General features: G+C 40.3%; 1 protein-coding gene across 4 annotated transcripts in view; it reads right to left on the bottom strand.

Moving 5' to 3' along the window:
• fbxw7 (F-box and WD repeat domain containing 7) overlaps positions 1-14601 on the bottom strand; it is a 103834-nt gene that overhangs the window by 14940 nt on the left and 74293 nt on the right. For all 4 annotated transcript variants that reach the window (XM_017306189.2, XM_008398591.3, XM_008398513.3 and 1 more), the window contains 5 exons: positions 13693-13834; positions 9448-9582; positions 9234-9357; positions 6972-7108; positions 6363-6476 (listed from right to left, as the gene is read on the bottom strand). In XM_017306189.2, the coding sequence (XP_017161678.2) occupies positions 6363-6476; positions 6972-7108; positions 9234-9357; positions 9448-9582; positions 13693-13834 (652 nt within the window). The remainder of the gene's footprint in view (positions 1-6362; positions 6477-6971; positions 7109-9233; positions 9358-9447; positions 9583-13692; positions 13835-14601) is intronic.

The following is a 14601-nucleotide window of genomic DNA, read 5'->3' as shown; positions in this document are numbered from 1 at the left end:
GCCTAACTCTACATAATACTTAGAACATATTTTTTGTGCAACCCTTGTACAAAATACTAAATAATTTCATTATATAAGATTACATTTTCATGAGACATTACAAAAACAAAAAGTCTGAAAACACATTTTTGTCTCAAAAATACTTGTATCCAGCTATCTACATGGTTGAACTGTTTTCTTTCCCCGTACGTTTTCTATATTCAGGTGTTCCTGGGTTTCATAACAGCCACAGGTGAGGAACAAGATTCTACATATTTACAACGAAACGCCACATCATTCAAAGATTATTGAGGATTACTGTTTCATCTTCTTACCAGACAGCCTGAAACAAAAACGACAGGAGAAAGAGGTTAGAAATGTTACGCGTCAGTCTCAGGGGGTGGAAAAGCCTCAAAGCCAAAGTTACAAACGCATAAAAGAAACACGCTCTAACACGTGGAAGCTGAATAAATGTTTTTCCTGCTCTGCCTCCAGGACACTGAAAGATCCAGAAACGCCAACCAACTGTTAAAGGAGACATGTTTCACCTTCACGTCTTATTGTCACATCAAACAAAAGAGTTTACATGCGTCAGTAGGGACGACTAGAGTTAATTATTCCTCCTCATATATTGGGTACAGTCATGAAATGTATAAAATGCTTTGAAAAAAATCCTTATCCAAACAAAGATTAAATGTTTTCTTCTTTAAAAACAATCAATAGCAATCAATACTGACATTTAGCTTCCTGTATGCCATTATTTCCAACCATTCTTGCATTAATTTGGTGGAGTGCTTTAGACAGTAACTTAATATTGTGCAATAAAAACATGAGTATGTACTCTTTTGATATAGAGCAGTGGTCATCACACCTGACTGAGCCTGAGGCTGTGAGTGTTCAGTACAGGAAACAGAAAGCTAATGCTAACACAACACCCCTCCCGTTGGATGAAATGCCAGCAGCCTACTGTGCTTTTCAGCTAAAAATGTTTAAAGGCAACAAAAAATGTGAAAATGTAACTTGGTATTTACGTGTTATTAGAAGATATTATCAACAATACCTAAACAACAAATATAACAAATGTTTCATCCATTATCCATGACTTGTCACTTTCTTTGCCAAAGTTGTTAGCTTGCAGACCATTAAAGACAGGAAGTGGCCACAAAGTTACAGTGAATTAAAAAAATAAATAAAAAAATACATGTGACCTCAGTCTTCCTCTGTGTCCACATACTGACCGTACTATGTTGCCATTGTGCTTCCAACAGTTCTACTAAAGAGACTTTATTCCGGCTCTGCTTACTGGTGAATAAAAGAACCTTTAATAAACAGACAACATTTAGCCTGTTGTGAAGCCCGGTAGGAAACTCTGCTTAGTATGCATTGTATTTTCAACGAGGTCAATAACCTGCTCCAAACATTTAAATAAAACAATAATGGGTAACACTTTATTTGAAGGGGGGTGAATAAGACTGTCATGACACTGTCATAAACATGACATAACACCTGTAATGAACATGAATAAGCCTTTATGAATATTTATGACTGTTGTCATAAAGTGTCATTCGGTAAATTATGACACTTTTAATAGAAAGTTGACATTATTCAAAATGTCTTTGTTATGAGAACTTGACATTAACCAAGAAATCATTACTGTTCAAACTTTACCTTTAATAACATAAAGTTACCCAATTTTTAAAGTGTAATCAGTAATACTTTTATAACAAATTTATATCAGTGTCATGACAGTCTTATTCACCCCCCTTCAAATAAAGTGTTACCCAATAATGACTCTGTATAAATTCCCCAGTCTTAAATGATCAGTGATAGCCTCAGAAGAAGCAAGCTGCAACGTTTGTCTTGTTGATGGAAAGAACAGGGTAAAGCGCGGATCACTGCAGCTCCCCAGCGGACACGCCCCCTCTTCCCTGGATGCAACATCAGTCCACCGGTCTGCCATCTTAAATCTGCGTGACAACTGAGCCTGCTGCTGACAGGCACCCCAAGGACAAGCTGTGCTCTGTTAAACACAAGGCAGCCACCTTTGAAGCGATGAGATGTGTGTGCACCTGTTAGTGTGTGTGGATGGAAGACTGACAGCTCCAGCCCGAGCCCGAGACACGCCGAGACAAAAGGTTCCTCCACTAAAGACAGCATCTTTAAACACCTCCACAGGAACAAGTTAGCAGCAAAACTACTTTCATGAAGACAAATACAAGGCAGTTTTGTTTACCTTGTCTTTTTCCTTTATACTCACAAATATTGAGATAATAAGAGTTAATTTTCTGATTGTCTCTCAGCGTGGGTTCGATTTAGTGTTTCATCCAAATATATAATCCAAGGAGAGAACAAATGGAGCAAAACAAAACATAAAAATGAGCAGGAATTAGCTGCTCTAATTTGTTGAAAATATTAACATTTAGATCACGTCTCTAACTCGCTCATCTTTGAAAGGAGCAGGATTTCACATAGATGAGCTTAATAACTATAATATAATATTTAGAGACCTGCTGGGTTGATGGCGGATCAGCTCTTGGTTTCCTTCATCACAGGCCAACTCTTCCCCAATCTTGTTTTAATCCAATTCTATTCAAAAAATGAAAAGTTGTAGCTCATTTCAAGAGTTATTGTAGATGTTGATGGAAGAAATGCTAGAGGACAACTTTACTGTTGCTCCTCTGACGTCATATATCAGAAGGATTTTTGCTGGAACCAAATTTACGCTTTAGAAAAATGTGGAGTAATAAAATCAGGCTGACTGCATTGGTTAAACATGTAAAAATAAACTGCAACAAACCTTTTTTCAAATGATTTAGAAAGTGCAATTAGGAATTCTAAGTATAATGTAAAATAAAGAGCAATCAGAGCACAAAGCATAGAATTAGACTAAATAGATCTGCCTTTATGGATTGGGCTTGTTCTCATCGATACCCGATCAAGAATTTTTGTCAATATCAGGACAGATACAGATACTAATATCAGTGAATTTCTCTAAAACATGCCTCATTGCTCGACAGGTAACACTTAAAGGTGAAACCATATAACAGGTAAAGACTAATAAAGGCTGGCAACAGAGAAGAAGAAGGAGGAATGATGAGAGCTTGGACTCTTATAGGATTTTTACTTTGGTTTTATGAGCATCGACAGACGGTTCACCGAAAGGGTTGACTCAGCCTCACTGACTGTTCTTTCAGAAGAATTGGGGGTGTGAGGATGGGAGTGTGAGGGGGCAGTGTGGTCTGACTGCAGCACCCAAACAAACAGATTCCAGCTCGTTTTTCTGCTGTAAGCAAACAATGGTGAGGCAGTTCAAACGCTGCAGGCGACAAGCTGGCCGGTCTGAATGAAGGTGGTTCATCCTGCTGCTGCGATTCACTGCACACTCCTTCCCCCAACATGCAGCCGCTGAGCCCGTAACTCAGCAACCTGTCAGCTAGACGTTTGGGTTTTAGTGAAGCCGAGCCAAAGCCAGCTCCCTGCCCGTCGGATCACCTTGGTGAGATCGACTCAGATCAGCAAATGCTGTGACTGGTGGGTTTATAATTAGCCATGGGCCCAGAGCCAACATTAGCATGTGTAAAGGAGAATCTTTGCATCCATAAAAAGCTTCCCCCACTCCCCTACTGTATGCAAAGAATGCCAAAAATCCATAACTGAGTGAAAATGCACAGCATAGATGCCTATAGACACGCTGAGTGTTATTGTTTACATCTGGAAATGTTGTGCAACGCTGGAGGGCAAAAAGATGATTCTTTTACTTGCCATCTGTAGCCATGTTGAGGTGGTAGAACAATTCAGTTAACTAAATGAAACATGGAGATGTAGGTATTAATTTGGCATCACAGCAAAGGGAAAAATAACACAGACAAACCATTGAACAACTAAAAACCACTCGCATTCTTATTTTGTCTTGTTCTCTGTCAACTAAGTTAAACACATACCTGTTGCCATGGCAACTAACTGACAACAGCTCCACTGATTTATCAGGATTCAACACCAAAAATCACACAAACATTTCCCATACAACCAAAGTTGTTGTGTAGGTCACTTTTTTTTTTTTTTTTACTGAACCACAACACTCTCAATTCCACAGCACATCTACATGTTACAGTTGTCAAAGTCAAGCTAGCACACTTGCCATACTTCCCTCTTCCTCTTTTTTTTTTTTAAACTTACACCTGACCTGTGAAATGTCATAGTCTTGTATGCAGCAAAGCTCCACACCCTTTTTTCTTTTATATATCACGTGTATTTAAGATTTTACCTGTTATATTGACGACTTGACAACTAGTTATCGTCAGTAAGCAATGTTTTTGCCCTCCATCAGAGAGCCGAAGGATGGGATCTAACGCGCATGGAGTCGCATTGCAACGTGTCTATAAAGAACTCCACAAAGATGGTTCCCGAATACGGATCTAATTTTGTGAAGAAAAAAAAACATAAGACATGTTCCATTTGTGTGCTCAGATGATCATTATAGATTATTGGTTAAACAGGAGACCAACAGGGAGGCATAAACACTGATCTGCAACCTCTCCACACCTCCACCTCCTTTTTAATAAAGCAGCAGCTCAGTGTGACCGCTCCAGCTCCTGCTATGAATACCAACAGTGTGTGCAGGCGGATGCTGTGGAGCAGCGCTGCGAAACGCATCAACGTAAAAAGCCAAAACAGACTGGTGAGGCTCTTCAGGAGAAGATTGGATCTGGATGCAGAGAAAAGTTTTGATCACCAGAGACACCGACAGCCTGCTGCTGTGAGTTCCTCCAGCTGAGACATGCGGTGAACATGCTGCCTTTCAAAACAACATGGGGCAAATCAAATATTTCTGTACATACGGCACAAGGAACAAGTAATCATTAAGCTTTTCATGTTTTATTGCTGTATTTATTTCTTTTATGCCTGCATGACTGAATCAAATCAACACTGAAAAGCAAACTATTGTGAAAAATGTTGATAATTTTGATTTATCGTTGTCATTATAAATTTTAGTTATTGACGGTAAACAAAACAAAACAAAGTATGATGTAAATGTTATTTTTGATAATTTCTCCACCGCTTGTTCCACGAGCAAATCAATAAATATCAGTAAATTTGAGAATCTGTTTAGAATCAGTTACGGTGTGCAGCTTAATGATATAAATCATAATGTTTGGTGGTTTATTTTTGTTTTATTCTGTCACCATTAAACAAAAATGCTTTATTCTAACAGGATTTAATCTGCAACAACAGCAGAGTAAATATTTCTGGAAAGAGGAAAAGTCTCCACTGATCACAGCTGTTATTGAGAATCAGCTTTGATTCTGCATGATGTTACATTCACTGATCAGAAGGGATCATTTCCTCAGAAGAACATCCGGGACACCAACACCTCACACTTCATCAGCTAAACACACACTTAGACCTGGGATGATTCAAGCTCATTCCTGACTGTCTTTCTTTTAAATGTGACCTGTAATGTTTCCCAAACAGGTCAGGATAGGTCTAGGGCAGGGGTGGGCAACTCCAGGCCTTGAGGGCTGGTCTCCTGCAATTCTTAGGTGCATCTCTACTTCAACACACCTGAGTCAAATAATGAGGTCATTAGCAGGACTCTGGAGAACTTGACTGCACTGAGGAGGTGATTCAGCTACTGGATCCAGGTCTGTTGGACCAGGGAGACATTTAAGAGTTGCAGGACACCGGCCCTCGAGGACCAGGATTGCCCACCCCTGGTCTAGGAGCTATAAAGAACATTCAACACGTTTTCTGCACAAAATCATTCCTAGATAATGAAATTTTAGTCTATTTTGAGCTCCTTTCATAATGTTTTAGGGTCTCTGTATCTTTAAATGCAAATAAGTTTTTGCTGGCCACGCCTCCCCAACTCAACGTTCACACTCGCACATAAAAATGGCTGCAAACAGATGCTCAATTATCTTTGAAAAGCAGAAGTGAAGCCTCCTGCGTAGCCAACAAGAACGCAGCAAGTGGTTTCTGAATGGTAAGTCAACAAGAAAACATTTGTCATTTCCAGCAGCCATTCTGCAGTGCATACAGCAGTATAACAAGCTGACCAAACATCAGCAGCGCTTGGGGGTTTCCTGAGGTTGCAGTGCCTGCTGATTTGTGACGTTACATTCCAGAAGGTTACGTTACACCAAACAACATCAACCTATTGCCAACTGGCTAAGTGATTTTTTAAGGTCTTTGGCTGTTTTTACAAATAGTAGAAATACAAATGGAAATACAAAAATGTTAATTTTGCATAACACGTCCCCTTCAAAGTTTCAGCCAAAAACTGCTGCAAAAATATTTCCATGCATCTTTGCCATAAATTGAAAACCGGCCTGGTGAACACTCTGACTTCAGAAAACCCAGCTAAAGAATAGAAACAGAACTACCTTTCCTGTGATGGCCGACCAGACCTTCAGTGTGTTGTCATCGGATCCGCTGACAATGCGGTTGCCGCAGAACTGGAGGCAGGTGATCACATGGTCGTCGTGTCCCTTCAGCACCTTGGGACAGGAGAGACGGGGTGAGACAGGATGAAGACAACAGGAGGTCAATGGTGGCGTGTCTCCAGGGGTCAGAGTGAGATAAGAGGAAAATGGAGGCCGTTTCAGAGGAAGTGTTTGGTTGAGTTTATATGCCCACACAGAAGAAAGCAAAAACCTCAGGAAGATAATCTGTGTCCTAAAATGACCTCACAATGTCCCAGAAGCAACTGCAACCTCCAAGGACTCCTAAAGATTTTATTTTTCAGGGCCATGATGTGAAGAAAATTTTCTTCACAGGTAAAAGATAAAACCAGACCTCAGACTGAAGGACACGGTCCTGAGAGCCTGCTCCATTATTATTACAGTGGAACACTGCAGACATGGACTTATCACAATTTTCCATCAATTCCAACCCTCAGGCCTCATTTGAAGCCGTTTTCTTTAACTTTAAGGTGTCTGATAACAGATCTTCATCATCATCTAACCCCATTGGGAATCAGTAGAGGAAGCTACCTTGGGTGATTTCAGGTCCCCTCTCCTCCAGTTGGTGTCTATCCTGTGCTGCCTGATGTAGGCGCTCTTCCAGGGGCTGTGGGTGAAGCCCGGCTTGGCCACCTTCCTTTTCCGTGGGGGCAGAGGCTCATCGATACCTGAATGGAGAGAAATACGAGCTCAATGTGCTTCACAGTACAAAATAGCAGCAGTGACTAAGGTCTGCACCGCCCTCACCATGGTGGTCACTGTGGTCAAACGTAAAGCTCAACACAAATTCTAACAAAAACACGTTGCAACTTTTCTTTGAAGGCAGATATTTCTGTCTAGATAAGAGCAAATAAGCATGTTTTATTATATTATGACAAATATTTAACTTCCTTAATGAATATAGTTCCCACAGGACGTCACACTTCCTGCATCTGGGTTTCCCGCCACCATTTTGATAGGCCGAAGCAGCTTTCCACTTCAAGAACCGCAATGGTTGGATGTTGTTGGATTCAAGGGTGTAAAAAAAATGTGATAAAACAGCACATTGACGTTTTCATCTCATCCAGTGAAACTGAGCAAACTTTGTTACCGTAAATTGGGAGTCGACGAGTGGCTGGCTAATATCCAGAGGAAGCAAACACAGATCATCTAATACAGCACAGACTCACTCTGATCACTCCATTAGCAGTAAGGATGTTTTCAAATGTTTCTTAAAATAACTTAGTCAATAATGTATTGAACAGGTTGCTGTCAAAATGTGTACTTTGTAGACAAACCTGTGGACTAATATGACAAATCTATTTCTATCTACTTCTTCTTGCTGCAACACCTGTGACTGAACAAAGAAAATTACATTCAGAGTCGCTGCTGTACTTCAGTAAACGCAATCTCGGCTTTTGTGACCATATTTATAATCACATTTTTATAGACAGCACCTGCTCATATTAACACTCCTATTGTTTGTTATGCGTCACACTTAGCAGGTAGCAGAGAAGGAGGCACATTGTTGTTAATAATCTGATTATTAATGCATCTTTTGCTGTTTCTGATGCTCACATTTACAATGTGTAGAGTACAAAAATATTATTTTGAGACATGGATCGACTATATGCACATTAAATGCAACCACACATCCGGTCGTTTTGTACGAATAGAGGAGAATTCAGACTTCACTTGCAAAAATAAAAAGTTTAAAAGTGTCACTTCCCCATTTGGTAAAACAGACAAGATGATACTTCATAGAAGTACCCTTCCATAATATCTGTTACGGGAGGATGAACTTTGATTCAAGTGTGCAGTTGTTTGATCTTATAACAACTGCTTATCTTTAGTGAGACACTGAGTTCTTCCATCTGTCTGTTCATTTGCTATTGGCCCAAATCAGTGTTCCTGAGACAGCAATAAAAGATAAATTCAAAAATAAAATAACCTGCTTCAAATCAAACACGGATCTGAAGTATAATAAAACACATTTTTACAGTGTAAACAAGGATCCGGTCTATGACGATGTATTCAGCAGCAGCTCTGTACAATTTCTGCCGGATGGTAATTTTTGCACAGTCATTTCTTTAGTGATCAGCTATAGCGGCAGGGTGGGTTGCTATGGGTTACTTGCTCTTTCTGCTCTAATTGTCAGCTCCAGCCTGGCTCCACCATTGTTATTATTAGCTACCCTTACAACTGGAGCTCTGGCTGTTTCACTGCTTCCTGTTTAGTAGCAGATCAGTCTCAGCTGATCGACATTTTCCTGTGTTAACTCACACCACACTGGAACGGGACCAGAACAGCAGAACGGAACGTTGCGTCGCATGAGCGGAACATCAGAACAGAGCGTCACAGAACATGAAACGGAGTGTAGCAGGACAGGAAACGGGACATAGCCTTGTTTGGAACTTTTCAGCCCGGGAAGCTCATCTAGACAGGTAGCTCAGACAAACCAAGCACCGTCTCTGAGTTCTTTGTGACGCTAACATTTAATCACTAGCTGTTAAGCTTGTGATGTGCGAGAGATCCCCTGACCTTTTTAAGTTGCTCTCTAACATCAGTCTGGTAGAGTTAGCGTGTTGTGTTAGCAAGCTAGCATGCAGAACAACGCTTGTGTTCACCTTCTTGGCTAAAGAGAGTGACTCATGTCATTTCTGGATGCCCTCAGCTCACTGGGTGATTCTACAGGGAGTGGACGAGCTACGTTTGCAGGTTTACATCAATTTTAATGCATGCTAGTATTTTTTAGTGATTCATTTTCTAGCATCCATTATTCCAACAGTCCCAGTGGGATGCAGCCAGACTCACCCTCTTCCCTGCATTTCTCTCTCCACAGCAGGTTGTCCTCTGCCAGGATGCGCCAGTAGCGACACGTCTGCGCCGCTTGCAGGAGGTCCTTCGGTTCCAGGAATGAAAGTACGTACAAAGCCAGCTGTTGACGGACCAAGACAACGTTAGAGGGCTGCAAACTCACAACAGAACAGGACAGCAGGCAGAGGGCCAGGCAATATGAGGCGCTCACCTCTTTGGGCAGCAGGGAGATGAAGTCGCGCTGAAACTGCGGCTCGATCACCTGCATCATATGCTTGACCTGTGTGGGCTCACAGCTGTCGATCAGCTCATCCAGCGCTAGCAGCTTCTCCGGGCCGCTCCAGCTCTGCAGACAGCACAAGCAAACGTAGAGAAGGGTTTCATTCAGGGGCCAGACACCGGGTTACAACGACACCGGACGCACTCAGTTTTGGATGACATTCATCATTAAAGCATCAATCTGGAAAAGGATGTAGATTACACCTGTCAAACTCAAGGCCCGGGGCCAAATCTGGTCCACCGTAGCTTTTTATGTGGCACACTAGACTCCAAATTACATCAATAAGTCCCTCTACTTTTTTGCAAATCCATAAAATTCATGCAAATTTTATTTTATTTTAATTTTCAGATTTTGCTGTAATTTTTTTCTCACAATTGGCCAAAAACATTGTGTTTAAATGACTGATGCCTTGGTTTTACTTGATGTCAAGCTGTAGTTTGTGATCGATACAGTAATAAATAAAAAGTCACATTTCACGTTTTACATTAGCACACATACTGCAAAAAATAAATAAATAAATAAATCAAATATGTCTAAATTAGCACAATGAAAATCTGTGATTTTGATTGCAAAAAAAACAACAACACAAAAACAATCAAGAAATTCTGGATGGACTGAAAAGGTGTTCAATTATTTATTTTTAAGGAACACTTATTGAATTCTCAAACCAACATATATTTACTGATATTTAAACAGTTTAATGGGTTCCATCAATACATTCTGGCACAACTGGCCCTTTAACAAAATTCAGATTTTTTGATAAGGCCCAAAATTTAAAATGAGTTTGACGCCCTTGATGTTGATGGAAGATTATTTTTGGAACGCGCACAAATTTAAGAAAGAAGAAGAAACAAATTAATTTAACAGGAAAACAATAATTGTTGAGAGTTCATTGATGTTACACTTTTTTCTTTTTATAATGATCAAAAATAACCAGAGTGAATAATTTCCAAACTCCCAGAAGGATTCATCCACCTGAGTCAAGGTGGTTTAATGCAAGAAAAGTTGAACATCTCAGGCTTTACCCAGCATGCTTTGCTCCAACCCATAAAGTTTAGCTGAACAAAGGTGCTCCAAAAGGCAAATGAATGAAGGCTGAGAAGAAAATGTGACAAAGACAGAGGTCAAAGTTCATTTTCAGCAAGAAAAGTATGAAGTACAAGCAAACAGAGCCGACTGACTTCACAGAAGAATTAAAGGCTGACATTTCTATAAACTCACTGTGGTACTGGTGGAATTGGGAAGCCAAATGCAGTTCATCTTTCAGTAAAAAGGCTCACAGCTATTTTATTGGATTGTCTATATTATGTAGTTGTTGATATGAAACACTGAGCCAGTTATAGACATTCTGCTGCGCAGCGTAACAAGGCTCTATTGAACCAGATAGATGAGCCAAACACACTTTCTCTCTGATCTACTTCTGTAATAAACTGGTTTTATTTCCAAACCACATCACTTCTGCAGATATTATTCAGAAAAAAAGAAAAGTGCGAATTGCAGGGCAGCAATACAAGTATTCACACATAGCAGTGCCTTGAAAGCATCGCCTCCACGTCTCCGAGCATGACTGGAGGTGAAAGTGTAAAAGTGAAGCAAACAGAACACAGTAGTCCATCAGCAGCTGCGTTTCCATTGACTGTATAATTACACGATTTGACATTTCGAAAATAAATGGGAACACGCCAATTTGGAAAAAACTTGTCAAAGGTTTGGCGGTTTGGTGTTTTTTTAGCCGAATCAAAATCGGTTTATTTTGCAAAACTGTGATGGAAACACTTTTGATGTTTCTACTGGCGCAAACCATGAATGAGATGACAGGAAGTAGTTGGAGGATGATGACACAAAATGTTTTTTAAAGCAGCAGTATTATGTAAAATATAAATTTTTGAGCTTTACATCATGTTATAATGTTATTCCCTCATCAAAAACATATCTGAAGTGTTGCTTTGATTCTTTCATCTCTATGACAACCATTCAGCTCTGCAAAATGCCTGGGTGGACCTAGCGTTGCATTCAGACTAAGTTGTTCCACAGAGCTAAAGTTTGCATGTTTTCACCTCACCCAGCTCCTTCAGACTAGCGAGCAAGATTTAGCAAACACCAGGGAAAACTGCACATCAGCTGAGGTCATTATAGGAGCTACTTCTCGGTACAACGCTGGTAAAAACAGGGTTAATAGAGGAGCCATGTTGTGATGACTTCTGGAAGGCAGAGTTTCAGAAGGAGCAGGAGTTTTTAAAGAGACACAGGCCCAATTTCAAGGTATTAAATTACAAAGTCTATTTTATTTTGAAACATATTCCATTTATATAGCATGAAGTTAACAGTTACTTGATTGTGCTATATAATACTCTCCCTTTACATGTGATTTTATTTTAATTTCTCTCAATTGCTAAATTGAGTTTTTCCAATGTTAGCAGAATATAGGCTAATTTTTACGCACATTTGTCATGGAAAGGCAGCAAGTGAGGCGTGGATGTGCTCCAGGTGTCTTGGGTTTTTCCACCAGTGCATCAGTGAAAAAGTTTGACGCCATAAAGTTGCTTTGCAGCACCAAACGATAGTTTAATTCCTCCAGCTTCAACATTTCAACCGTTTCTTCAGAACAACACTCTGAGGTGTTTGCTGAAGCCGGTAGACGCAGGTCCCCTGCCCTGGAAAAGCTGGGCTCTGACGCTGATTACAGGCGGAGTGGAAAATCTGGCTCTACACCTGTAATTTGGCAACTGAAAGGTTTAGCCGGAGGTGCTGGTTCTCAGGGTAATGAGGGGCTGCAGAGAGCTGCCCACAAACACAGCGCTGAGCAACAGATAGTTAACTCTTACATCAACTCCAGCCACTGATCTTCAGCTTCAAACACGAGCCTCTCCTCCTCAGGTCCGTCCTCTCAACCTGAGATTAAAATGATTTTCTCTTCTAAAATGTCTACCTTGTTATAAACCGTCTTTCACAACTGCAGCAAAAATTTGGTGGACTGAAACATGATCAGAGGAACACTTGAATACACTTTTTACCCCCCGCATTTATTAGAGTATTTGTGGGGAACAAAATAGGGAACTGATGTCCATTTTTGTGATTCTTTGCTAGCTTGCGGCCTACTGTATCAAACGCATTATTCCTTAAATTCACCACAAACCAGTAATAACAGGAAAACACGTCCAGCCTCTACACATGGAACTTCATCTCCCTGTTGCTGTCAGAACAGAAATATTTTTGATGAAATAATGTTTAGAACAAACACAGAGGGGTCACAGGTTTACACAGCTATTAGAAGATAAGTCATAACTCTCTGTGGAAATGAAATCTATGACAAGTCATTACAGCAACGAAATCACCGGGATTATCAGGGCTAATAAGTTTATATTGCATCTTATTTCCTTGAGGTCGGAAGTCATTACAGCTCCAGACTAACAAGACACAAGTAAATTTTTCAATAAAAGGTTTTGGCACTCAGATGATGTGGTTTTTTGGTTGTATCAACAGGAAGTGGTAGCAGGATGATGGCATGGCATGTTTTTAAAGCCTTATGGGAACAAACATGCATGTGTGATTTTAATTGTGTTTAATCAAAACACAGTAATTGCAAAAATTTTGCTAACATCCAAAATTAGATATTTTGAGTACATTTGGTGCACATTTGTGATGGAAACTGAGCTATTGGCTGTTCTACTCGTAACTGCACTGACTGAACAAATTAAAGTTGTTTTTACATGTTTTATCAAGCTTGGAAAGCTATAGGTGGATTTAAGTGTGCTGTACTGATGCAGAGTTACCAAATACATTTAGAATTCAGTGCATTTAAGTCTGTGTTTTTAAAAAAAGAAACGTTTTAAGTCAACTCTGCTTGTCTGTATTGCATCAGTGTCAGCCGATACTAAACCTCAGATATCTGTATCGGTATCAGAAGTGAAAAAAAGGATCGATACATCACTATCAGAAACATAGATATAGGTTATCAGATTCAGGTGAAGCTTTAATAAAGAGCTAGCTCTGAACCAACTCTCATCTTTTCATTGCTGTTCTGTCCAGCAGAGCTTTAGCTCATCCCAATCCCTCACCACGATGCTCCTGATAATGTGCTGGGCCGACACAACAAGGCAAAAATTATGTGGGAGACTAAAAGCGCAGTGATGGGACAAACACCTGCTCTCAGACGGCCCGCCAGAGGTGGCTCACCTGAAATGTTCGGAGCCATTCCTGGAGCCCCGTAGGAGGCTGGATTGAGGTGATTCGTCGTCTCTGCTGGCCCTGGCCATTGGCCGCTCTGATGTGGCCGAAGGTGGTGGGTGTGGCTGGACACGGGACAATTCCTGTTGGGCTGCAATTCATACACAACAAAGCACCTTTAAAGTCAGCATCGGCTCTCTTATTGCTCCTCTACAGGAAAGGAGCGCATGAACAGGCAGCAGAGGAAGCTCTGCTTTCAGCACCAACAATAAGGAACATATTATGGGAGTATCTGGTAATGCTTTGCTGCGACCCGGACAAATATTTAAATCAGTGCAGTGAGTCGATTAAAAAATGTAATCAAATTAATCTAGTGCTGTGATTAATCACTATGCCTAACTTCGTATGCTCACAATATAAATATACCCACACTTCTGGTTCTTGTAGGAATGGGGCCCTGGGCAAACCCCACCTTCTGCAGCACTCCAACCAATTCAAATGAAAAGAATTATCTGTTTGATTTCTTTTTTTTTTTGTTCCCATCAGAAAGCAGGCTGTGTATTCTTCCAGTGCTCTACAGCAACTAAGGGAAACTTACTCCACTACACATGCATATACAAGTAGTAGCAAACTTGTTCAGGGGACAACTGACAGATAAGATATATTTTATTCTCTAGTTCTTAGGTGCTCTGCCCTGCACAACTGCCCATATAACCCATATCAAAACTGCCACTTTATGAATATTTTAAAAAATTGTTCAAGAAAATGTTTTATCGTCTCAAACCAAACATTTCTGAAACTCATGGAAACTCTTAGGTTTCCATGTTGTTATACTCAGGAAGGCTTAACGGAAATCATTTTGTTTTAAACGTTTAAATACAAATTAAATCTGGACATACACAAAGGTTTCTGCTTAGC

Source organism: Poecilia reticulata, chromosome 1, assembly GCF_904066995.2.
Source record: "Poecilia reticulata chromosome 1, P_reticulata-male-v2, whole genome shotgun sequence".
Lineage (NCBI taxonomy): Eukaryota > Metazoa > Chordata > Actinopteri > Cyprinodontiformes > Poeciliidae > Poecilia > Poecilia reticulata.
The sequence above is the reverse complement of the archived record's forward strand: the minus strand, read 5'-3'. Positions and strand labels throughout refer to the sequence as shown.